Below are 21801 nucleotides of genomic sequence, written 5' to 3' on the forward strand. Positions count from 1 at the left end.
AATGTTAAAAAAATTATAATTTTTTTTTTTTTTGGAATGTTATATAGCAGAATGTGAAAATATCGTTTTTTTTTTTTTTCAAAATTGTCGCTCTTTTTTTTGTTTATAGCGCAAAAATTAAAAATTGCACAGGTGATCAAATACCACCAAAAGAAAGCTCTGTTTGTGGGGGAAAAAAAGACACATTTTGTATGGGTATAGCCTTGCATGACTGTGCAATTGTCCGTTAAAATAATGCAGTGCCGAATCGTAAAATAGAGTCTGGTCATTAAGAGGGCAAATCCTTCCGGTTCAGAAGTGGTTAACAAATCAACAGAGAGCTGAGCTCAGCCCCACCCTGTGCAGACCAGTTGTAACCGGTTCAATTGTATTTCTAGCTCCAGACTTTCATTTCTCTTCTGCTGTCAGCGATGGCGTCTGCAGATCTGAGAGCTGAGCTGGAATGTTCCGTCTGTCTGAACATTTATACAGATCCTGTAACCCTGAGATGTGGTCACAACTTCTGCCGGGTCTGTATTGATGGTGTGCTGGATACACAGGAGGGGTCTGGAGGATATTCCTGTCCTGAATGCAGAAAGAAGTTTCCGGATCGTCCTGCATTGCAGACGAATACAACACTGCGTAACATAGCAGAGACTTTCCTGTCTGCTCAGCCAGGTCAGGAGAAAACTGGGGTCTTCTGTACTCACTGTGTGGAATCTCCAGTACCTGCTGTTAGATCCTGTCTACACTGTGAGGTTTCTCTGTGTGAGAAACACCTGAAAGTCCACACAAAGTCCCCAGAACACATCTTATGTGACCCCACTTTGTCCATGGAGAGCAGGAAATGCTCCGTCCATAAGAAGATCCTGGAGTATTACTGCACTGAGGATAAGACCTGTATCTGTGTTTCCTGCAGTTTGGCTGGAGAACATCGGGGACACCAGGTGGATATAATGGATGAGGCTTCTGAGAAGAAGAAGGAGACACTGAGGAATGTTCTGCAGAAACTTCTGACAAAGAGAGAGGAGAAGGAGGAAAGAGTCCAGAGTCTGGAGGAGCACAGGAGGAAAGTAGAAGAAGAAGCAGCTGGTGACACCGAGAGAGTCACTGCCCTGTTTATAGAGCTCAGGAGACGTCTGGAAGACCTGGAGAAGAGAGTAAAGAGGGACATCTCCGGGCGGGCAGAGCAGAATTTAATCTCCATGTTGGATTTCCTCCGGGATCTGGAAATAAAGAAGGAGGAGCTGTCCAGGAAGATTCGTCACATTGAGGAGCTGTGTAACATGACGGATCCACTGACTGTCTTACAGGAATCAGACACAGGTGACTTGTGTGATACTGAGGATGGAGATAATGAGGACAGAGAGAGACATGAGAAACTCCTCCATGATGGAGGTGGTCTGGATGTGGCGGGGGTCTTACACACAGGTTTATCTGATATAATAAGAGAGGTAAATGTATACTTCTATATACAGGGAGCTGCAGACATATTACTGGATGGAAACACAGCTAATAATGATCTACAGATATCAGATGATGGGAAAACTGTATCCTGGTCGGATATAGACCAGAATCCCTCAGAAACATCAGAGAGCTCCCAGTATTGGTCTCAGGTGATGAGCAGTCAGAGTTTTTCCTCAGGGAGACATTACTGGGATGCGGATGTCGGGGGGTCAGAGATCTGGATGGTCGGGATGTGTTACCCCAGTAGAAACAGGAGAAGGGGGCAGTCAGGGATGGGAAGGAGTAAGAAGTCCTGGGGATTGGGCAGGTATAATAATCAGTATTGGGCGATACATGACATTAGATGGAACCTCTTACCCACCAATCTCTCCAGTAACAGAGTCAGGATAGATCTGGATTATGAGGCCGGGCGGATCTCCGTTTACGATCTGTGTGACCCGATCCGACACATCCACACCTTCACCACCACCTTCACTGAGCCCCTCCATGCTGGGTTATGGGTATACAGAGGTTGGCTAAAGATATGTGGGGGGAGGGGGGAGATGTTAGAACTCCGCCCACAGTCTAGTGACATCACAGGGACGGGTGGTGGGATTGGTTCATTGATCAGCCGATGATTGGAGGAAATGGTGACTCCTTGGAGAAGTATGAGGACTGCCATTGCAGGCCTCCTGAAAATGCTAGTTCCCTGGCTGTGTGTAATGTAAGAATATATAAATTGATAGTAAAGAGAAAATAAAAAATGACAGATATGATGGCGTCTGTCACTGACATGAACACCGCAGTCTTTGTTTTTCAGAGTCCCCCCTGTAACTTCCTTCTTTTACCTGTTGGTTCTGCTGTTATTTCCCAACTTCCTATAACAGATCAATCTGTCCAGCAGAAGTGTCAGTTAGAGGATTGAGACAAACCATTTACCACTGACAGGGGTGCTTACAATGATCAGCTTTTTTTTCCTTGATGGAAAACCTTTATCCCAAAAGGAGACACGAATGTTGGTGTAACGGCTAATAAAGTGTTATCTGGAGTTCTCCTTTAATTTTTTAGTCACCCCCTCCAGACAATGCTGATGTCCGAGGGGGTCTCCACTGCCACTCCATAGATAGAGGAGCCACCCTAAGACAGGAAGTGTGTCACTGGCAGGATCAACAGAGGATAATAAAGGGGAAAAACAGAAGACTAATGCAGCCACCACATCTAAGGATTGGTAAGCTCCAATATATCTTATTTTTGTTTTTGTTTGTTTTTTTCCTCTTTGAGTCTCCAACCCGGAACAAGCATGCTGGGAATAAGAATCAGAGAAGTGTCAGAATTCCTTCTCTCTATACTTGTTCTGGGTCAGAGACTGAGACAGTATTGAAGGGAAAGCATCAGTATGACAGCCAGGGAACTTGCATTCTCATAAGGAGGGTTCATCAATGGCTGCTCCCATGATTCTCTCATGACAGATTCCCTTCAATCCTTTCTCTGCCAGAACCTTTTTTGCATTTTTTTGCATGCATGTATAAAAAATCGTTTTAGTCTTGAAGATTAGATAAAACCCCCAAACATGATCTATTTTCTGAAAGCAGACACTCCAGAGAATAAAATGGTGTTAGTCCCAATTTTGTATGTCACACAATATTAGCACAACAGTTTATTAAGCACTAAATTTCAGTAAATAAAACACTAAAAATAATTTTAGGGCACACAGACACAATAAATGACCCACATTTTTGGTAAAAGATAAAAGATGAGGTTGTACCGAGTAAATAGATACCCAACATGGCAAACCTTAAAATTGTGTGTGCCTGTGAAATGGGGACAAACTTCGGTGCCTTATATTTTCCATAGGAGACACTTTATAATCCCCTACAGGTCATCAGTTTAGAGATAACCGTGAGAAATGGGCGGAGAGTTATTGATCTGAGTCCATGGTGTGTGGTGATATGTAATGTGTGGTGCAATCAATGGCCTTGTGTGTAGATGTCCCTGACATGTGAGTTTCCTTGCGACGGGTGAGTTTCCTTGCGACGGGTGAGTTTCCTTGCGACGGGTGAGATTCCTTGCGACGGGTGAGATTCCTTGCGACGGGTGAGTTTCCTTGCGACGGGTGAGTTTCCTTGCGACGGGTGAGTTTCCTTGCGACGGGTGAGTTTCTTTGCGACGGGTGAGTTTCTTTGCGACGGGTGAGTTTCTTTGCGACGGGTGAGTTTCTTTGCGACTGGTGAGTATCTTGCGACTGGTGAGTATCTTTGCGTCTGTTGTATCTTAGTGACTGGTTAGTATATTAGCGACTGGTGAGTACCCCAGGTTTTGTACCAGGGGAGTTAGTGGTAGTGTAGGTAAGGAAGAGCAGGTTGTTAATATTATCCCCATAGAGTAGTGGGTAATAATGTCCGACAGGATTGGGGATGCCACTCAGTGCACTTCTTGCGCCATGTATGAGTTTCTTGATGAACCAATCGAGGACGAATACTGCTGTGCAAGATGTGAGCGACTTGTTGCTCTGGAAGCCCACATCGTGGATCTAGAGAACACAGTGGCAAGACTGCGTCGCATCAACAACCTGGAAAGGAGCTTGGACATGACCCATCAGGCGCTGGCAGGGGCCAGCATAGAGGAGGGAGGAATAGAGGAGACGCAAGCAGCAGAGGTACGCAGCTGGGTGACTGTTAGGAATGTTAGTGGGAGGAGTGTCAGGGAGGCCCGTCCTGAGTTGGTACACCCTAACATATTTGCCGATTTGCAGGTTGAGAGGGATATCAACTCAGGGGTGGCAGAGCTGGAGCATGCACCCTCCCCCAGCTGCCAGGGGAGGGGCGGCTCCAGGAAGAAAGGGGGCCGTAACTCAGGAAAGGTTGTGGTAGTTGGGGACTCCATTATCAAGAGGGCAATCTGTTAAAAAGGAGCTTGTGAACCGAACAGTATGTTGTTTACTGGGCGCCCGCGTTCGGCACATCGCAGATCTGGCAGACAGATTATTGTGCGGGGCTGGGGATGACCCAGCGGTCATGGTGCATGTGGGCACTAATGACGACAAAGTTAAAGGTAGGTGGAGGATCCTAAAGAACGATTTCAGGGACTTGGGTAATTGAGGAAAAAGACCTCCAAGGTGGTTTTCTCCTGTACCTCGAGCCACACAAGAGAGGCAGAAGGAGATTAGGGAACTTAACAAGTGGCTGAGGAACTGGTGTAGGAAGGAGGGGTTTGGGTTCCTGGAGAACTGGGCTGACTTCTCAGTCGGCTACCGGCTCTTTAGTAAGGATGGGCTGCACCTTAATGGGGAATGTACAGCTCTTTTGGGGAGAAAGATGGCCACCAAGTTGGAGGGGCTTTTAAACTAGGAGACGGGGGGAGGGCTCAGAAGTAGAGTCAGGAGGGAGCAAAGGACTGAAGGCAGTTGTAGGGTCAGCAGCAACAGTAGGTCCACAATGTCAATCGGTAGGTCTGTGCGGGAGAACCTCAGACCAAACAGGAATAAACATAACCACCAATCACGTTTAACTTCCGTAAAACTAAGAGGGGTATATGCTAATGCCAGGAGCCTAGCTAATAAAATGGATGAGTTGGAAATGTTAGTACATGAGGAGGACGTAGACCTTGTTGGAATAGCGGAGACTTGGTTCGACCCCTCACATGACTGGCTGGCAAATATCCAAGGGTATTCGGTGTACCGGAAGGACAGGGTAGGAAAAAGAGGGGGAGTGGTATGTCTCTACGTCAAGAACAATGTAAAGGTGATTGAGAGGAGTGACATTACGGAAGGGATGAGTATGGAGTTAGAATCCGTATGGGTAGAACTCCATAGGGAAGGGGAAAAGGGAAAAGTAATTGTGGGGGTTTGCTATAGGCCACCTAAACAAGGGGAGGAGGTAGAGCTGGAATTTTTAGCACTTTTGGGTAAAGTGGCAAAGCTAGGATCAATCATCATATTGGGGGACTTCAATTATCCCGACATTGACTGGGGAGAGGGGACTACACACTCACATAAGGCCCGTCTATTCACGGAAACCTTACAGGATAATTACATGTCACAGCTAGTGGATTCTCCTACTAGAGAAAACGCAATCCTGGATCTATTGATCACTAATGACCCAGACCTAATCTCGGAGGTAGGAGTCCAGGACAACCTGGGCTCTAGCGATCACAGGCTGATCACATTTAGCGTAAATAACAATATAGCAAGGCAAGTGGGGAACATAAGAACCCTAAATTTCAGAAGGGCAAACTTTCCAAAATTGTACTCATTGATGGAAAGGGTAAACTGGGACCGAACCCTGGGATCCCTGACCACAGAGGAAAAATGGGAATGCTTTAGGAACATATTAAGCAAAGGCATCTTGCAGTGCATTCCTATGGGAAATAAATTTAGAAGAGACAAAGCCAAACCTGGCTGGCTAAACCGTAGCGTTTAAAAAACTTATTAGGGGAAAAAAATTGGCCTTCAGGAAATATAAATCAGAAGGCACAGTATTGGATTTTGACCAATACAAGGAGGCAAATAAGAAGTGTAAACACGAAATCAAGATGGCTAAAATAGACTTTGAGAGACAAATAGCGGAGGATAGTAAAAAAAATCCAAAGAAATTCTTTAAGTATATCAACAGCAAAAAAACTAGGGCAGAGCATATTGCACACATAACTAACAATGATGGGAGGATGGTTACAGAGGACACTGAAAAAGCAACTGTGCTGAATGCTTTTTTCTCGTCAGTATTTACACCGGAAACGGAGGGGTACACTGACCATGACTGTATGGGGTACACTGACCATGACTGTATGGTTAGTAGTAATACACAGGACTTGCCACTATGGCTAACAGAGGGTGAAATCAGGGAAAGGCTGGATAAACTTAACACAAACAAATCATCAGGCCCTGATGATGTACATCCGAGAGTACTCAAGGAACTCAGTAAGGTTATATCCACACCACTGTTCCTGATCTTTGCGGACAGTATTAGGACAGGAGATGTACCAGGGGAGTGGAGGAAAGCCAATGTGATTCCAAAATTCAAAAAGGGTCAGAGGCATATACCGGGAAATTATAGGCCTGTCAGTCTGACATCAGTAGTATGTAAACTTCTGGAGGGGATCATAAGGGACTATATCGTAGAGTTTGCTAAGGACAACAGCATCATCAGTAGTAACAAGCACGGGTTTACAAATGGGTGTTCTTGTCAAACCAATCTCTTAACATTCTACGAGGAGGTGAGCTGTGAGCTAGATAGGGGCAGACCAGTGGATGTGGTGTACCTAGATTTCGCTAAGGCGTTTTATACAGTTCCCCATAAGCGCTTAATTTATAAAATAAGGTCTGCAGGTATCGACAGCAGGGTTTGCTCTTGGATATGGAACTGGCTAAAAGGGTGTGTCCAAAGGGTGGTAATAAACAGTGCATACTCAGACTGGTCTGAGGTAGTAAGCGGGGTCCCCCAAGGCTCAGTCCTAGGACCAACCTTGTTCAATTTATTCATAAACCGCATTGAGGACAGGATCAGTAGTTCGATATCAGTTTTTGCAGATGACACAAAATTAGGCAGGGCAATAACTGCACAGCATGAAGCAGATATCCTACAGAATGACCTGGACAAAATAACGGAGTGGGCAACGACTTGGCAAATGAGGTTTAACGTGGAGAAGTGTAAGGTTTTGCACTTGGGGACTAGAAACATAAAAACACAATACACGTTAGGAGGGGAACCCTTGGGGGAATCAAAAATGGAGAAGGATCTGGGAGTCTTGGTTGATGATAGACTAGGCAACAGCATGCAATGTCAAGCAGCAGCTGCCAAGGCTAGCAGAATATTAGCATGCATAAAGAAAGGGATGTATTCCAGAGATAAGACTATAATCCTTCCACTTTATAAAACTCTGGTCCGACCGCATGTGGAGTATTCTGTCCAGTTCTGGTCGCCAGTCCTCAGAAGGGATGTGTTGGAGCTGGAGAGAGTCCAGAGAAGGGCAACTAAACTAATTAGTGGATTGGAGGACCTTGATTATGAGGAGCGTCTGCAATCGCTTGATTTATTCTCCCTGGAGAAGAGACGCCTGAGGGGGGGACATGATAGCAATTTTTAAATATCTCAATGGGGATCTCAGCTTAGAAAAAAAGCTGTTCAGTCGAAGGGATTGCATGAGGACTCGGGGGGCATACAATGCGATTGGAGGAGAAGCATTTTAACCTCGGGCAACGTGGGGGGTTCTTTACTGTTAGGGCTACAAGATTGTGGAATTCTCTGCCACAAGAGGTGGTTTCTGCGGGTAGTATGGTGGCTTTCAAAAGACTATTAGACGTACATCTCAAGGATCAGAACATTGAGGGGTATGTGAGATGATTACAGCCACACACACCTACACAGGTTGAACTGGATGGACTATTGTCTTTATTCAACCTCACCTACTATGTAACTATGTGCATTTACATTCATGCATGTATGGGGGGAGGGGCACCCAAAGATTTTGGGGGGCTGACTTTAAGTGCTTGGGTGTAACTTTTAATTTTTTTACATTTCTCTTAGAGTAAACTTTTTTTTTATCACATGGGGACAATGTGATGCTTTTTTGGGTGACAGGTTCTCTTTAATGAGACATCAGGGGTATGAAAGAGCCCTAATGTCCCACCTATCTTCCATTATAGCTTATGGAGCACAGATCGCACTCCGTTAGCTTCTTCCCTGCCGGCTGGTGAAAGTGACAGTGAGGATCAGAAGTGACATTTTATACATCACTTCCGGGTCATTAGCAGGAAGCGGAGATCAGAGAATGGACATTTGCTGATCTCCATTCCCTCTACTTGGTGGCCCCACCATGCCGGTCACAGGTCTGCCGATGAGGCCAGGAAACATGGCGGGAGCACGCCCAGGGGGGAATGTGGAAGTGATTGGACGGCTGTGCAGCCACCTGATTGCTTCCATCTGACAGTTGTACTATGTATGGTGGTGGTGAAAGGATTAAATATAAGAAATGTAATTCAATAAGTGACACGATGAGGAGTGCAAGCTGTGTCTGCATTCCAGGGACAGTCCCAGGATTTAGAAGTTTGTCCCTGGAAATGTTGCTGATTTGAATCCTATTTGTGTATATGTTTTCTATTATGATTTGTATTACAGAGTCAGTTCACCTTCATGGTAATAATAATCGGTGACGGGTATTTTATTCCTCATTTTCCTGTTTCTATCAATGTCGGCAGTTTTCAGTCTTGGAAATACACGTCTCCTTCATACAGGAGAGAATTCTGGGAAATCTCTGGAAGATATATGAGGAATAAAAAGGTCTTCTCACTTCCTGTTAAAGCTGATCTCCGGGCTGTATTCATGTATACAGAGCTGTATTCATTCTATCTGCCCGGTGTTCAGCTTTAAATCAGAGAAGACCCCCAACATTGTCCTCCTCATTGCTTTCCTGAGAGTTTCTTACATTTTTTCTCTGAATGTTTTCTCCTAAAGTCTCCCTTTATATAGAGAAATGTTATTTTATCATATAGTGATAGGAAGTGATGAGGCACGGCACTGGTGTGAATGGCCTGCCCCCGAGGAGCCAACAGAATCTCAAGCTTAGTTTGACTCCCACCCCCTAGGCATACTGGCTGAAATATTGTATGCCATTTTTTTTTTTTTTTTTTTTAGTGTGGGTCATTGCATAGACTTTTGAATTGCTTTTCAAAGGACAGCTCACCTAAGGAGAGCATTGAGGAGGAAGAGATGAAGGTGACTGCACTGTTTACCATCATCAGCTGTAAGGATGATGGGGGCACAGTTACTTCCAATGGTGTGCGCCCCCATCTTGTATTCTTCTTGACTGCCAACAGAGTTACTCAGTGATCTGCGAACAATATATAGTGTCTCTGCCCATACTTGCTGGACTTGCTTTAGGTGATCCATATCCGACACATGCAAATATGTAATAGTATCACTCCATGCACCTTACCAGATCGCTGCTCCTTAACCACTTGCTGACCGCCACACGACTATATACGGCGGAGGTCAGCCCCTCCTGGGCAAAGTGACGTAGGGGTACGTCACTCGCCCACAAGCCTATAGGGGGTGAGGCGCACTTCCGCCCCCGCTCATTCCCTGACATCTCCGCGCGAGTGACCGGTGGCTCCAATGTCCGCCGGTCACTATCGATCTCCCGCAGGAGAGGGAGAAAGGCAGACGGCTGATGTAAACACAGCCATCTGTCATTCTCCCTTAGATCATGACAGAGGCTATGCGATCCTGCTATGTAGGATCGTATGTCTCTGTTATGATCTATCAAGCCATGCCCCTTGACAGTTAGAATCACGCCCCTAGGGACACACTTAATCACTAATAAAGTTAACCCCTTCCCTGCCGGTGTCATTTTTACAGTAACAGTGCATATTGATAGCACTGATTACTGTAGTAATGTTACTGGTACCCCCAAAAGTGTCAAAAATGTGAGTCAAGAGTCCGATCTGTCCGCCGCAATGTCGCAGTCCCGCAAAAAAAAAAACGCAGATCGCCACCATTACTAGTTAAAAAAAAAAAAAAAAACAATAAAAATTACATAAATCTTTCCCGTAGTTAGTAAACGCAATAACTTTTGCGCAAATCAAAATACGCATATTGCGATTTTTTTTTTTTTTTTTTTTTTTTTTTTTTTTTTTTTTTTTCCTAAAATATGTAGCAGAAAACAAAATGGCCTAAAATGTTAAAAAAAAATTGATTTTTACTTTTTTTTTCAGAATTTCATATAAAAAATGTGAAAAATTTAATTTTTTCAAAATTGTCGATATTTTTTTGTTTATAGTGCAAAAAGTAAAAATCGCACAGGTGATCAAATACCACCAAAAGAAAGCTCTGTTTGTGGGAAAAAAAAGGACATCAATTTCATTTGGGTACATCATCACACGACCGCGCAATTGTCCGTTAAATTCACGCAGTGCCGAATCGCAAAATAGGGCCTGGTCTTTGAGCAGCCAAATCCTCCAGGGCTTAAGTGGTTAAATCACTTTCCACAAAAGCCATCCACTTCCAGCAGTCCTCCTTCACTCCAGCATCTCTCCAGGGTTCCCATGCAAACAATATCATGCAGAGACCATAGTGCAGTACATCCTTATAATATCATTTTTTTTTTTTTTTTTAAATCGATGCACTTTCAGTGAGACATTCAGTGATAAAACGCATTGTAACCACTTCTAAAATAGCCGCCGTGGCACTTCCAGTGGGCGTAATCGTGTCACTTCTGGTGTCTGACATCACTTTCAACCTGTTTTGTCATCAAAACTATTTATCTCTCACTTCCACCCATAGTTGCCTTACATCCCTCCATTTAATTGAACCACTTGCTGACTGTGCTATGGAAGAATGATGGCTACAGCGTGGCTGGTAGTGATGAGCTTCGTGTTCGAGACAAACTGGAACACTGCCTGTTCCCCGAATGGCGAACAAATGGTCTTCTTCATGGAAACTTCGAGTCCCCACATCCATAATTAATTTAATAGGTTTTATTTAATATCCATAATCAATATCAATCATCCGCTGGCCAGGGAATCAAACCCACAGCCTCTCATTTGCAAGCACGTTATTCTAGCACCTACGCCACCGAGCCAGCTGTTTAACCCAAAACTCTCATTGCCTAACTAACTTCTGTCTGAGTTTGACAGCTCTTTCATAGGGCTCTGACATCACCAGTGCCCCATAATCCATTGCTCAGGTGCAGTGAATAAATTACTGACGTCAGTAATTCACTGCATCTGAGCAGTGGATTATGGGGCACTGGTGATGTCAGAGCCCTATAAAAGAGCTGTCAAACTCAGATAGAAGTTAGGGCTCTTTCACATGGGCGTTCCGTATGTCCGCAAATCATCCTATTTTTTTGCGGATGATTTGCGGACATAATGTAAGTCTATGGCATTGCGGATGTCAGCGGAATACCATCCGCTGACATCCGAATTCCTTCCTTTCAGTTCTGTTCCGTTTTTTCGAACGGAACAGAACCCTATTTTTCCTCCGTGTAAAAAACGGAAAGGAAGGAAAATCGGATGTCAGCGGTGTCATCCGCTGACATCCGCAATCCCCATAGACTTACATTGGGTCCGCATATCATCCGCAAACGGATGGGATGATATGCGGACACACGGAGTGGATGACAGAAATGTCATCCGCTCCGTGAAAAAAAAAAAAAAGGACCGACCGCAGCGGAGCTCTCACACGGAGCGGCCATGTGAAAGAGCCCTTAGTTAGGCAGAGAGAGTCTTAAATTAATCAGCTGGTTCGATGGTGTAGCTGGTAGAATAAAGGGCTTGTAAGTGAGAGGCTGTGGGTTCGAATCTGGCCAGTGGGTGATTATTATTAATTTCGGATTTTAATTAAAACCTATTAATTGTCCCTGCCCCTTCTGACGTGACGTCAGTAATTTATTCACTGCACCTGAGCAGTGGATTATGGGGCGCTGGTGACGTCAGAGCCCTTTAAAAGAGCTGTCAAACTCAGATAGAAGTTAGTTAAGCAGAGCGAGTCTTAGGTTAACCACTTGACCACTGCTTACATGGACACTACTGCGGCAAAGTGGCTCTTTAAGGTCTGGCGATGTAGACCTACGTTGGGCGCGATCACGGCTCGCAGGGCGCGCTCCCGGTCTTATTTGGCAGAGAACCGATCAGTCACCAGATACAAACCAATGATTTTTGGTCTGGATCTGGTGATCGGTTCTAGTCAATGGCACCATGTCCCCTGCCTGTGTAATGTAAACACAGGCAGGGGAAGTGATGTAACTTTCCCTCCCGGAGCCCTTTCGGTTCCAGGAGAAGACAGAGAGACATTTAAAACATGAGTTCCACCAAACACTACACTGACACTACCTCACATAGGCACATTTAACCCCTTGATCACCCCCCAAACCCCTCACAGTGAACACTATATACAGTGGTATACAGATCTTTTACTGATCACTGTATTAGTGTCACTTGTGACCCTAATTTGCGCTAGCGTTAGGCCCAAATAGGGTTAGGGCACCCACCATCTATCCCCTAATAAAGTTTTAACCCCTTGATCACCCCCAGTTAACCAATTCACTCCCTATCACTCTTTGCACTAAATACAGTATATGGGTAAATACTGATCACTGTATTTAGTGTCACTTGTGACCCTAATTTGCGCTAAGCCCAAATAGGTTTAGTCCACCCGCCATCTATTACCTAATAAACTTTTAACCCCTTGATCTCCCCCAGTTAACCCCTTCACTCCCTATCACACAGTGCACTAATATATACAGTATATCAGATAACTACTGATCACTGTATTAATGTCACTTGTGATCCTAATTTGCGCTTGCGCTAAGCCCAAATAGGTTTAGGCCACCTGCCATCTATCCCCTATAAAGGTTTAACCCCTTGATCTCCCCCAGTTAACCCCTTCACTGCCCTGTCACAGTGTTCACTATATACAGTGATTACCGATCACTGTATTAGTGTCACGGGTGACGCTACTTAGGCTAGTTAGCATCAGGGTCCCACCACACCACCATTATTTAGTGTCAGTTGGAGTCAAATACACTAACACACATACACACACACACACACACACACACCTCCATTACTAGTATAGTGTTGAACAGATCAATATCTGATCTGATCAGAACTATACTAGCATCCCCATAGTTTAGTGTTCCCAAAATGCAATGTTTGCACAGCACTGATTCCTGCCAGCACCTGCGTTTAGCCCCCCCTGCCCGGCCCACCCTACCCAGGCAAGTGCAGTAACCAATAGATTACTGTCACTTCCAAAAAAAAACAAATCAAACAAAACCGCTGCGTTAGCAGAGTCAGGCCTGATCTCTGCTAGCACTAGCAGTTTTTTTTGTAGCGACCAAATAGACCTTGACAACCAGGTGCTTTTTTACCTGTTAGTCACACTACTGTACCTTTTAAATTTAGTTACTAAAATTACCAAACGTTGGTACAGTAGTGAAGAGGCCTACAGTATACTGACCATGTCAGATGAGAGCGATGGGGAAGCCTCATTGGCAGAATCAGGGTCAGTATATGAACCTGTAGACAGCAGCGGCTCCCTGACAGATGGCTCAGACGACGGAGGGGTCCCTGCTAAGGTCAGGTGTACCCGACCCCATTCTGGAGTTGCAGAGATGCAAGAACCGGATGTTTCTCGTATGCAGCAGAGTGCCAGTACTAGTGCCGCTCACACTTCTCGTGATATGGCAAGCACGAGCTGCCTAGTACACCTTGGACCTAGTACAACCAGCACTGCATTAATACTTGGTGACGTGGCGAGTCCCATAAGTGCAGTTGAAGCTGGTGTGGTGGCTAGCACGAGTAGTGGCCTGCAGCCACCGCGTATTCGAAGACAGGCCCGTAAAGCCCATAGTGCCCTCCCTGAAGCACTGGCATATCCTAATTGGCAGCCCACAGATTCCACAGCGCCAGTACTTCCCCCCATTCACTGCCCAACCTGGAATTCGAGTGGAAACGGCTGGTTTTAATCCCCTTAACTTTTTTGAGCTGTTTTTCACTGAAGATCTTTTCAGATCTATTGTGGATCAATCAAATTTATACGCACAACAATTCATCACCGCCAACCCAAATTCACCCCTTGCCAGACCATTCGCCTGGAATCCTATAACGATTTCCCGATTTTAAAAAATTTCTGGGCATATCCTTCAACACGGGCATTACAAAAAATAATGAATTGCGGTTATATTGGTCCACTGACCCAATTCATCAAATGCACGTGTTCTCTTCTGCTATGTCCAGGGTTCGATACGAACAAATATTTTGGTTCATGCATTTCAGCGACAATGAACTCTGTCCTCCTCGGGGAGACCCTGAATATGATCGGCACCACCAAATTCGGCCACTCGTAGACCACTTCAATCAGCAGTTTGCAGCCTTGTTTACCCCCCAACAAGATGTCTGCGTTGACGAGTCCCTGATAAAGTTTACTGGCCGCCTTGCTATGAAACAATACCTCCCCAGCAAGTGTGCCAGATACGAAGTCAAACTGTACAAGCTCTGTGACAGGGCCACAGGCTATACAGTTAGTTTCCGTGTCTACGAGGGAAAAGATAGCTCTGTGGAGCCCCCCGACTGCCCAGACTACATGGGGAGCAGTGGTAAGGTAGTTTGGGACTTGGTGTCACCCTTATTCGGAAAGGTGTACCACTTGTACGTGGACAATTTTTATTCAAGCGTGCCACTTTTTAGACACCTCTTTCAATTGCAAATTGGCGCTTGTGGCACCGTGCGATCTAATCGCCGGGGCTTCCCCCAATGGCTAGTAAATGCCCCACTGAGTAAGGGGGAGAGAGCCTTCTTGAGGTGCAATGAATTGCTTGCAGTGAAGTGGAGGGACAAACTGAACGTTTTCTTTCTGATGTCCATTCACCCAGACACGGCAGTCGAAATTACTATGGTCACTGGTGTTGTTGTTGAGAAGCCCCTCTGTGTCCACGACTATAACCGTAAAATGGGAGGGGTGGACTTCAACGACCAGATGATGGGACCGTACTTAATTGCCCGTAAGGCCAGACGCTGGTACAAAAAAGTGTCTGTATACGTATTTCAATTGGCTATTTACAACGATTTTGTCTTTATACAAAGCATCTGCCGGAACATTATCCTTCTTTTCAATTCCAAGAAGAGATAATCAGAGCCCTTCTGTATCCAGCTGGTGCTCCTGCCCAACTTCCCCAACCAGATGCAGTGAGCCGGCTGCATGAGAGGCATTTTCCGGAATTCCTCCCGAGTACCCCTACCCAAAGACACCCCCAAAAAAGATGCCGTGCCTGCAGCAGGCGCAGATTTAGGCGTGACACCCGTAATTATTGTCCTGACCAACCTGGTCTTTGCCAGGGTGACTGTTTCCGTCGCTATAACACAGTAGTGGATTATTTGCATAGGGTACAGCACGGCACAGTTTAGGGCACATTTACACAGGGTCTCAAAAGATGTTCGATGGCTATCGTCATTTTGAGAGACCATAACCTTGAACTCTAACGTTGAAGAAAAAAAAGTGTAAAAAAATAAAAACATAAAATAAAAAAGCCAAAAATAGTTGTTGTCTAAGTTATTTTTATGTTCTTCCTACTGTACTTTTACTGTTCTTGTTTGTTTTTCATTCTTTTGTTAACTTGTTTCTCTTGCAGGTAACCGTCAGCTGCCACGCTGATTTTATATATTCTGACACAAACAGCGTTTGCGCTCAGCATATATGGATATCTCTGATGGCAGCAGCTGTGGTAGGCTGATTTCACCACTGCAGTTAAAATACCTTTAGGTATACGTGGAATATTGTCATGTATACCCACCATAAAATCAGTGGGTTTGGCTGTTGGGCGGTTAATGGTGTGTAATACTACACAATATTCCTGTGGTGATTAGAGATGACTTTGCGGTTCGCCCAGCGGTCGGTTCACAGCGAATTTTGCTTGTTCGCTACCCGCCAAATTTTCGGACACATGGCGTAGTTCGCGGTGGCCATATTTGTTTACATTGGGGGGAACTTTGACCCGTGACACAGCTGTCAGGTGGAACGGGACAGCCAATTGAAACATTCCAGCACATGGACAGTCCCCCTACCCTATAAATAGACCCAATCTGGCGGCCATTTCACATTCCATTATTTGCCAGTGTAGGGAGAGGTCTGCTGTGCTCATCGGGGAGAGTTTGCTAGACACATATAGCGCTGTGAAGATCCACAAAAGTCCTTTTCAGGGCTGGTATTGTTCGGTATAGGTCTACTAGTATCTTTTGAGCTTAGGGAGAGGTATCCAGTGATTGCTTTAGGGGCAGTTAGAGATCGGCTGCAGTCACCGAAATTGCTCTGTCAATGTCCACAAAAGTCCATTTGAGGGCTGGTATTTCGGTATAGGTCTAGTATCTTTTGAGCTTAGGGAGAGGTATCCTGTGGTTGCTTTAGGGGCAGTTAGAGATCGGCTGCAGTGACACAGAAATTTCTTTGTCAATGTCCACAAAAGTCATTTAAAATGCTCCAATGTTTTTATAGGGTCTATTACAGTCTCTTTACTATAGGGGCAGGTATCCAGTGGTTGCTTTAGGGGCAGTTAGTTGTAGAAAGCATATTATAGTGGATTAGTACTATTATTGTGCACTGTTCAGCATTGTGACAGGTGTGGTGGTGAGACTGAGCGTTTCTGCAGCAAAACTACACACAGTGACAAAAGCTCTTATAATGTATTATAACTGGTGTGATAGACCAATGCTTCCCCCCCACCCCCCCAATGCCACATATTGAAGTGGGGTGTTATCTGAGTAAACTTTTTCAAGTGTATTTGTGTCATGCAACAATATGGCCTAGTTTGCTGAGTGAAGTCTGGTACACACAGCACCAAATTCACTGGCCAACTTTTTGAATTTTTGTACTGGTGTGATACACCAATGCCCCCCCCCCCCCCCAATGCCACATATTGAAGTGGGGTGTTATTTAACAGTATAATTTTCTAAGAGTGTATTTTAGTCCTGCAAACATTTGGCCTCTTTTGCTGTGTTAACTGTGCTACACACAGTGACAACAGTTACTGGCCAATTATTTGTAGAACTGGCAGACTGACGGACAGGCAGATAGGGAGGAGAGGCAGGCAGAACTTGCATTGCACAAGAGGTACAAAACAGACTGCAAATGTATCAGGAGCGAGCCATCAACCATGTACAGTCACATCTGGCGCTCCCAGGATGCCGCCGCATGGCTCCGCAGTGTGGGCTTTTTTTTAATGTGTCCGTTGCTGACACCAGTGTTGCCATCTGCAGCCTTTGCAGTCAACGCATAAGTCGCGGTAAGCCCAACACTCACCTAGGGACAACTTAAGAAGGCACCTGAAATCCCATCACCAAGCCCAGTGGGAGCAAAACTGTCAGAACCCACAAAGCCACACTCCATGCTCTCACCGTCCAGCCTCTTCTCCTTCTCCTCCCCCTTCTCCTTCTCCTGTCTCCTCACAGTTGTCCAACACTCCACCTTCCATGATGCCGTCGTCACGTTGTTCTGGAAAAAGGCAGGCTTCTGTGGCTCAAATGTTGCAGTGTAAAAAAAGGTGTCCGACAGGTGTCATTGGGTTAACGGCCGATGTGGACGCTCTGAGGAGTGATGAACCCCTGGACTACTGGGTGGGCAGGCTTGACCTCTGGCCAGAGCTTGCACAATTTACAATGGAAATGTTGGCTTGCCCCCATCCAGTGTCCTGTCCGAAAGGACGTTCAGCGCAGCAGGGGGGATCGTGACCGATAAGCGCACTCGCCTAGCTCATGACAGTGTAGACTACCTCACATTTATAAAAATGAATGAGGCATGGATCTCTGAGGAATTCAACACATGTGACCAGTAGACCAGGTTTCATCGAAATTCCTCATGCCAGGCCACAAATATCCCAAAGACCGCCATCCACCCACAACAATTCCTGGTCCTTGGCTTCGCTAAATACAGCGGCATAAAAGGCATTTCATGTCCATTGAATGGCTAATTTTTGCAGCCTATACAGGCAAACACTTACTGTTCTGTGTACTGTGAATGCCTACTGTACCTCTAGCCATCATATACTATGTTCTTTGCTGTCAATTCAACCCATGTGAGCTCATTTTTGCGGCCTATACAGCCTGCCACCTACTTGTGTATACTGTGAACGCCTACTGTACCTCTAGCCATCATATACTACATACTTTGCTGTCAGTTCAACCCATGTGAGCTCATTTTTGCGGCCTATAAAGCCCGCCACCAACTTGTGTATACTGTGAACGCCTTCTGTACCTCTAGCCATCATATACTACGTTCTTTGCTGTCAGTTCAACCCATGTGAGCTCATTTTTGCGGCCTATACAGCCCACCACCAACTTGTGTATACTGTGAACGCCTTCTGTACCTCTAGCCATCATATACTACGTTCTTTGCTGTCAGTTCAACCCATGTGAGCTTATTTTTGCGGCCTATACAGCCTGCCACCTACTTGTGTATACTGTGAACGCCTACTGTACCTCTAGCCATCATATACTACGTTCTTTGCTGTCAGTTCAACCCATGTGAGCTTATTTTTGCGGCCTATACAGCCCGCCACCAACTTGTGTATACTGTGAACGCCTACTGTACCTCTAGCCATCATATACTACGTTCTTTGCTGTCACTTCAACCCATATAGATTGGGGAACAAAAGCTGAAGTCAACTCCCCCAGGTCGTTGCCCAAAATAACGTCTGCGGGTAAATCCTGCATCATGCCCACCTCCACATTCCCATTCCCCGCTCCCCAATTCAGGTGTACCTTGGCAGTGGGGATCTTGTAGATCACTCCCCCTGCTACACGTACTGCCACACACTCCCCTATGAGATTGCCCTTGGGTACTAGGTGGTTGCAGACCAGCGTTATAGTAGCTCCAGAGTCTCGCAACCCCTGTACCTTTCTCCCCTCCATCTGTACCTCTTGTCAGTTGTCAGAAGCTGCATGGATAGGGTTGACTTCATGTAGCGTTACCAGAGGTTCCTCGGTGGAAGCTGGGACCTTGGGTACTCTGTAGGGTTCCGCTTGGGCACAATGAATCGCTGGTTGTTGGGTGCCGGGGTATTCAAGCTGGGCCGTGGTCAGTTGCGAGGGCTGTCCCGCTGCATATGTCCCTGCTGGTTGCAGGTGTGGCATTGTATCGGGGGGGCGAGCCTGATGCCTGGGGGTGTAGGTGTTATTGTTTACCCCCGGGCGTGGTGGGACGGCTGCGGTTATGGCTGGTACTGGTGCTGTAGGTCCATAGGCTGCTCTTGGTTGAGTGTGCTGTTCCCTCCTTGTATCTTGGAACTCATCCGCTAACTTGGCTGCGTCTTGTAGAGCGCGTGGTTTCCGATCTCACACCCAATTCCGCAGATGAGCGGGTATCCCGTTAAAGAACTGCTCCATTACCATTAGCTGGAACAGGTCTTCTAGGGTGTTGACTTGGGTGGCTTCAAACCATCCTTTTGCCGCTCGTTGTAGATGGTGCGCCCATTCTGTGTGAGTGTCTCTGGTGAACTTTTTAATATCTAGGCCTCTAAGGTAATCGCATACCAAGCTAGAATGGCCTGCTTCACCTTGGCATAGTCTGTACTGTCCTCGTCGGGTACAGCACGGTATGCCTCTGCTGTGCGACTAGATAGTCTCCCTGCCAGTAGGGGTACTCGATCCTCCGCACTGATATTGTGCAGGTGGCATAACCTTTCGAAATCTTGTAGGTAGTCATCTACCTCGCCGTTGGTTTCGGTATAGCTTTTAAATGCCTGGTACGGAATCTTGGGCTTCCCCTGGGTAATGTGGACAGGCATTGGAGCTCTCTCCCCGGCTCGCTGACTTGCTTGGAGTTTGACCATCAGGTATTCGTGTACGTCCACCATCAGCCGGTCCAGTATTTCTCTTGAGTGGGGCTCTGGGTAGTAGGCCAGTCTGCTCTGTAGCTCCTTGTCAAATTCGCTGCGTTCTGCCTCCTGTGGGCCCGCTGCAGGGGTTGCTCTGTCTTCCTCCATGAGCTCTGCTACAAGGGTTGCTTTTGTTTTGTGGATGGCGTTTCCCCCTCTAGCTTGCAATAATTCCTTCAATGTTCTTTTCCATGCTGCATAGTTCACCTCCATTCACCAAGCATTCGTATACTTTGACATATTTCCCGAATGCTGGTTTTATCCGAATGGCTCGTTCCGTTGTGCTGCTGCCTCTCCTCTTTGTTTGGTAGTTACTGACGATCGTGGATCTGCTGTGCGGTTTGAAATCCCGTCGCTTGCCACCAATTGTAGCAGAGGAGTAGTTTAATCTACGGGCTCCCCGCTGGTAGACAGGAAAACAGGTAATAATCCAACTAGGCAGGTACAGCATGCAACAATCCAGGTAGCGTTATACAATCCTTCCCTCCCAAGAACTAGACGACACATAGGCTGGGAGTCAACTCAGAATGCCTTGTTTATTGAAAACACAAGAGATCTACACTCTGCCAAAACCCCTCCCTCTTCGAGTCATTCCACACAAACACACATCCCATAATATGCTTACAAGGCAGACAGGAACAATAGGACAATGGAATGCAGGTATTCACAATAACAAACCCCTCCCCACTAGCAGGGCTCTATGAAACACTGCTGCCATTTTCTAGCAATCTGCAATATATCTTTATATATTTCCTCAGGGACACTGTTCAGTAATATTATGGTCATTCTTTCAACACAAGCCACACTCTGTGTCCATTCTGCTACATCGTGGTACAGGCATGTCACAGGTCATGGTACAGGAGATGGTATAGGCATGGCACAGGTCATGGTAAGGACATGGCACAGGCCATGATACAGGCATGGCACAGGTGATGGTATAGGCATGGCACAGGTCATGGTAAGGGCATGGCACAGGTCATGGCACAGGTGATGGTACAGGCATGGCACAGGTGATGGTATAGGCATGGCACAGGTGATGGTACAGGAATGTCACAGGTGATGGTACAGGTCATGGTACAGGAGATGGTATAGGCATGGCACAGATGATGGTATAGGCATGGCACAGGTCATGGTATAGGCATGTCATAGATCATGGTACAGGCATGTCACCGGTCATGGTACAGGATATGGTATAGGCATGGCACAGGTCATGGTAAGGGCATGGTACAGGCATGGCACAGGTCATGGTACAGGCATGTCACAGGTCATGGTAAGGGCATGGCATCGCACTGCAGCGGCTTCAATCACTATTCACTTACCTGCTATCCTGGGCAGTGGGCTGACTCGCTGACTCGACTCCCGTCCTGTGACTCCACACTCAGACTGCGAGATGTCCACGGTGCGCTGCTCCTCTCTCTTCGCACTGACGGCAGCAGGAACCGGCAGGAAGCTGACGGAGTCGGACGGTGACGGTGAATGACTGACGCACGCACCGGCACCGCCCCCAACTATGTCAGCCGGGATGTGTTGAATGATTGGTCCAGGCTGAAGTCTGGACCAATCACAGCCAGGACAGGACTAGTGATGAGTGTCGGGGCGCATTGCTCTGTGCCCCGATGACACCCAGAATGGCCGCCAATCGGCGCCTCTGCCTGACACCACGTGGGATGCCAAACCCCACCCCCCCCACCCCCATAGCCAGCAATAGATCCGGCACCCCATAGTGGGCTTTAAATGGTATTTTTTTTTCTTTGAAGATGATTGGGGGGGTGGCCAGCCACTGCCCCACAGTTAGAAAACACTCCCTAGGCTCACACTTAACCCTTTGATCGCCCCTGGGTTAACCCCTTCCCTGCCAGTGTCATTATTACAATGCATATGTTTAGCACTGATTACTGTAGTAATGTGCAGCGCTAATAAACAATTGCATATAAATAAACATAAACAATTATAAATGTCCAAATAAAGTCCATGGTGATGTGTCTATAACAAAAAATCCCAGTGTCTAATAAAGTG

At 46.2% G+C, this 21801-nt stretch overlaps 1 protein-coding gene across 2 annotated transcripts in view; it reads left to right on the plus strand.

Annotated features, from left to right (window-relative positions):
• Nucleotides 1–410: 410 nt before the first annotated feature.
• LOC309554229 (E3 ubiquitin/ISG15 ligase TRIM25-like) overlaps nucleotides 411–21801 on the plus strand; it is a gene marked incomplete at its 5' end in the record, with an annotated part of 201579 nt that continues 180188 nt past the window's right edge. For both annotated transcript variants that reach the window (XM_082255865.1, XM_082255864.1), the window contains one exon: nucleotides 411–1305. In XM_082255865.1, coding sequence (XP_082111991.1) covers nucleotides 411–1305 — 895 coding nt within the window. The remainder of the gene's footprint in view (nucleotides 1306–21801) is intronic.

The sequence above is a fragment of the Pelophylax lessonae genome (genome assembly GCF_965119305.1).
Source record: "Pelophylax lessonae genome assembly, chromosome: 4".
Taxonomy (NCBI): domain Eukaryota; kingdom Metazoa; phylum Chordata; class Amphibia; order Anura; family Ranidae; genus Pelophylax; species Pelophylax lessonae.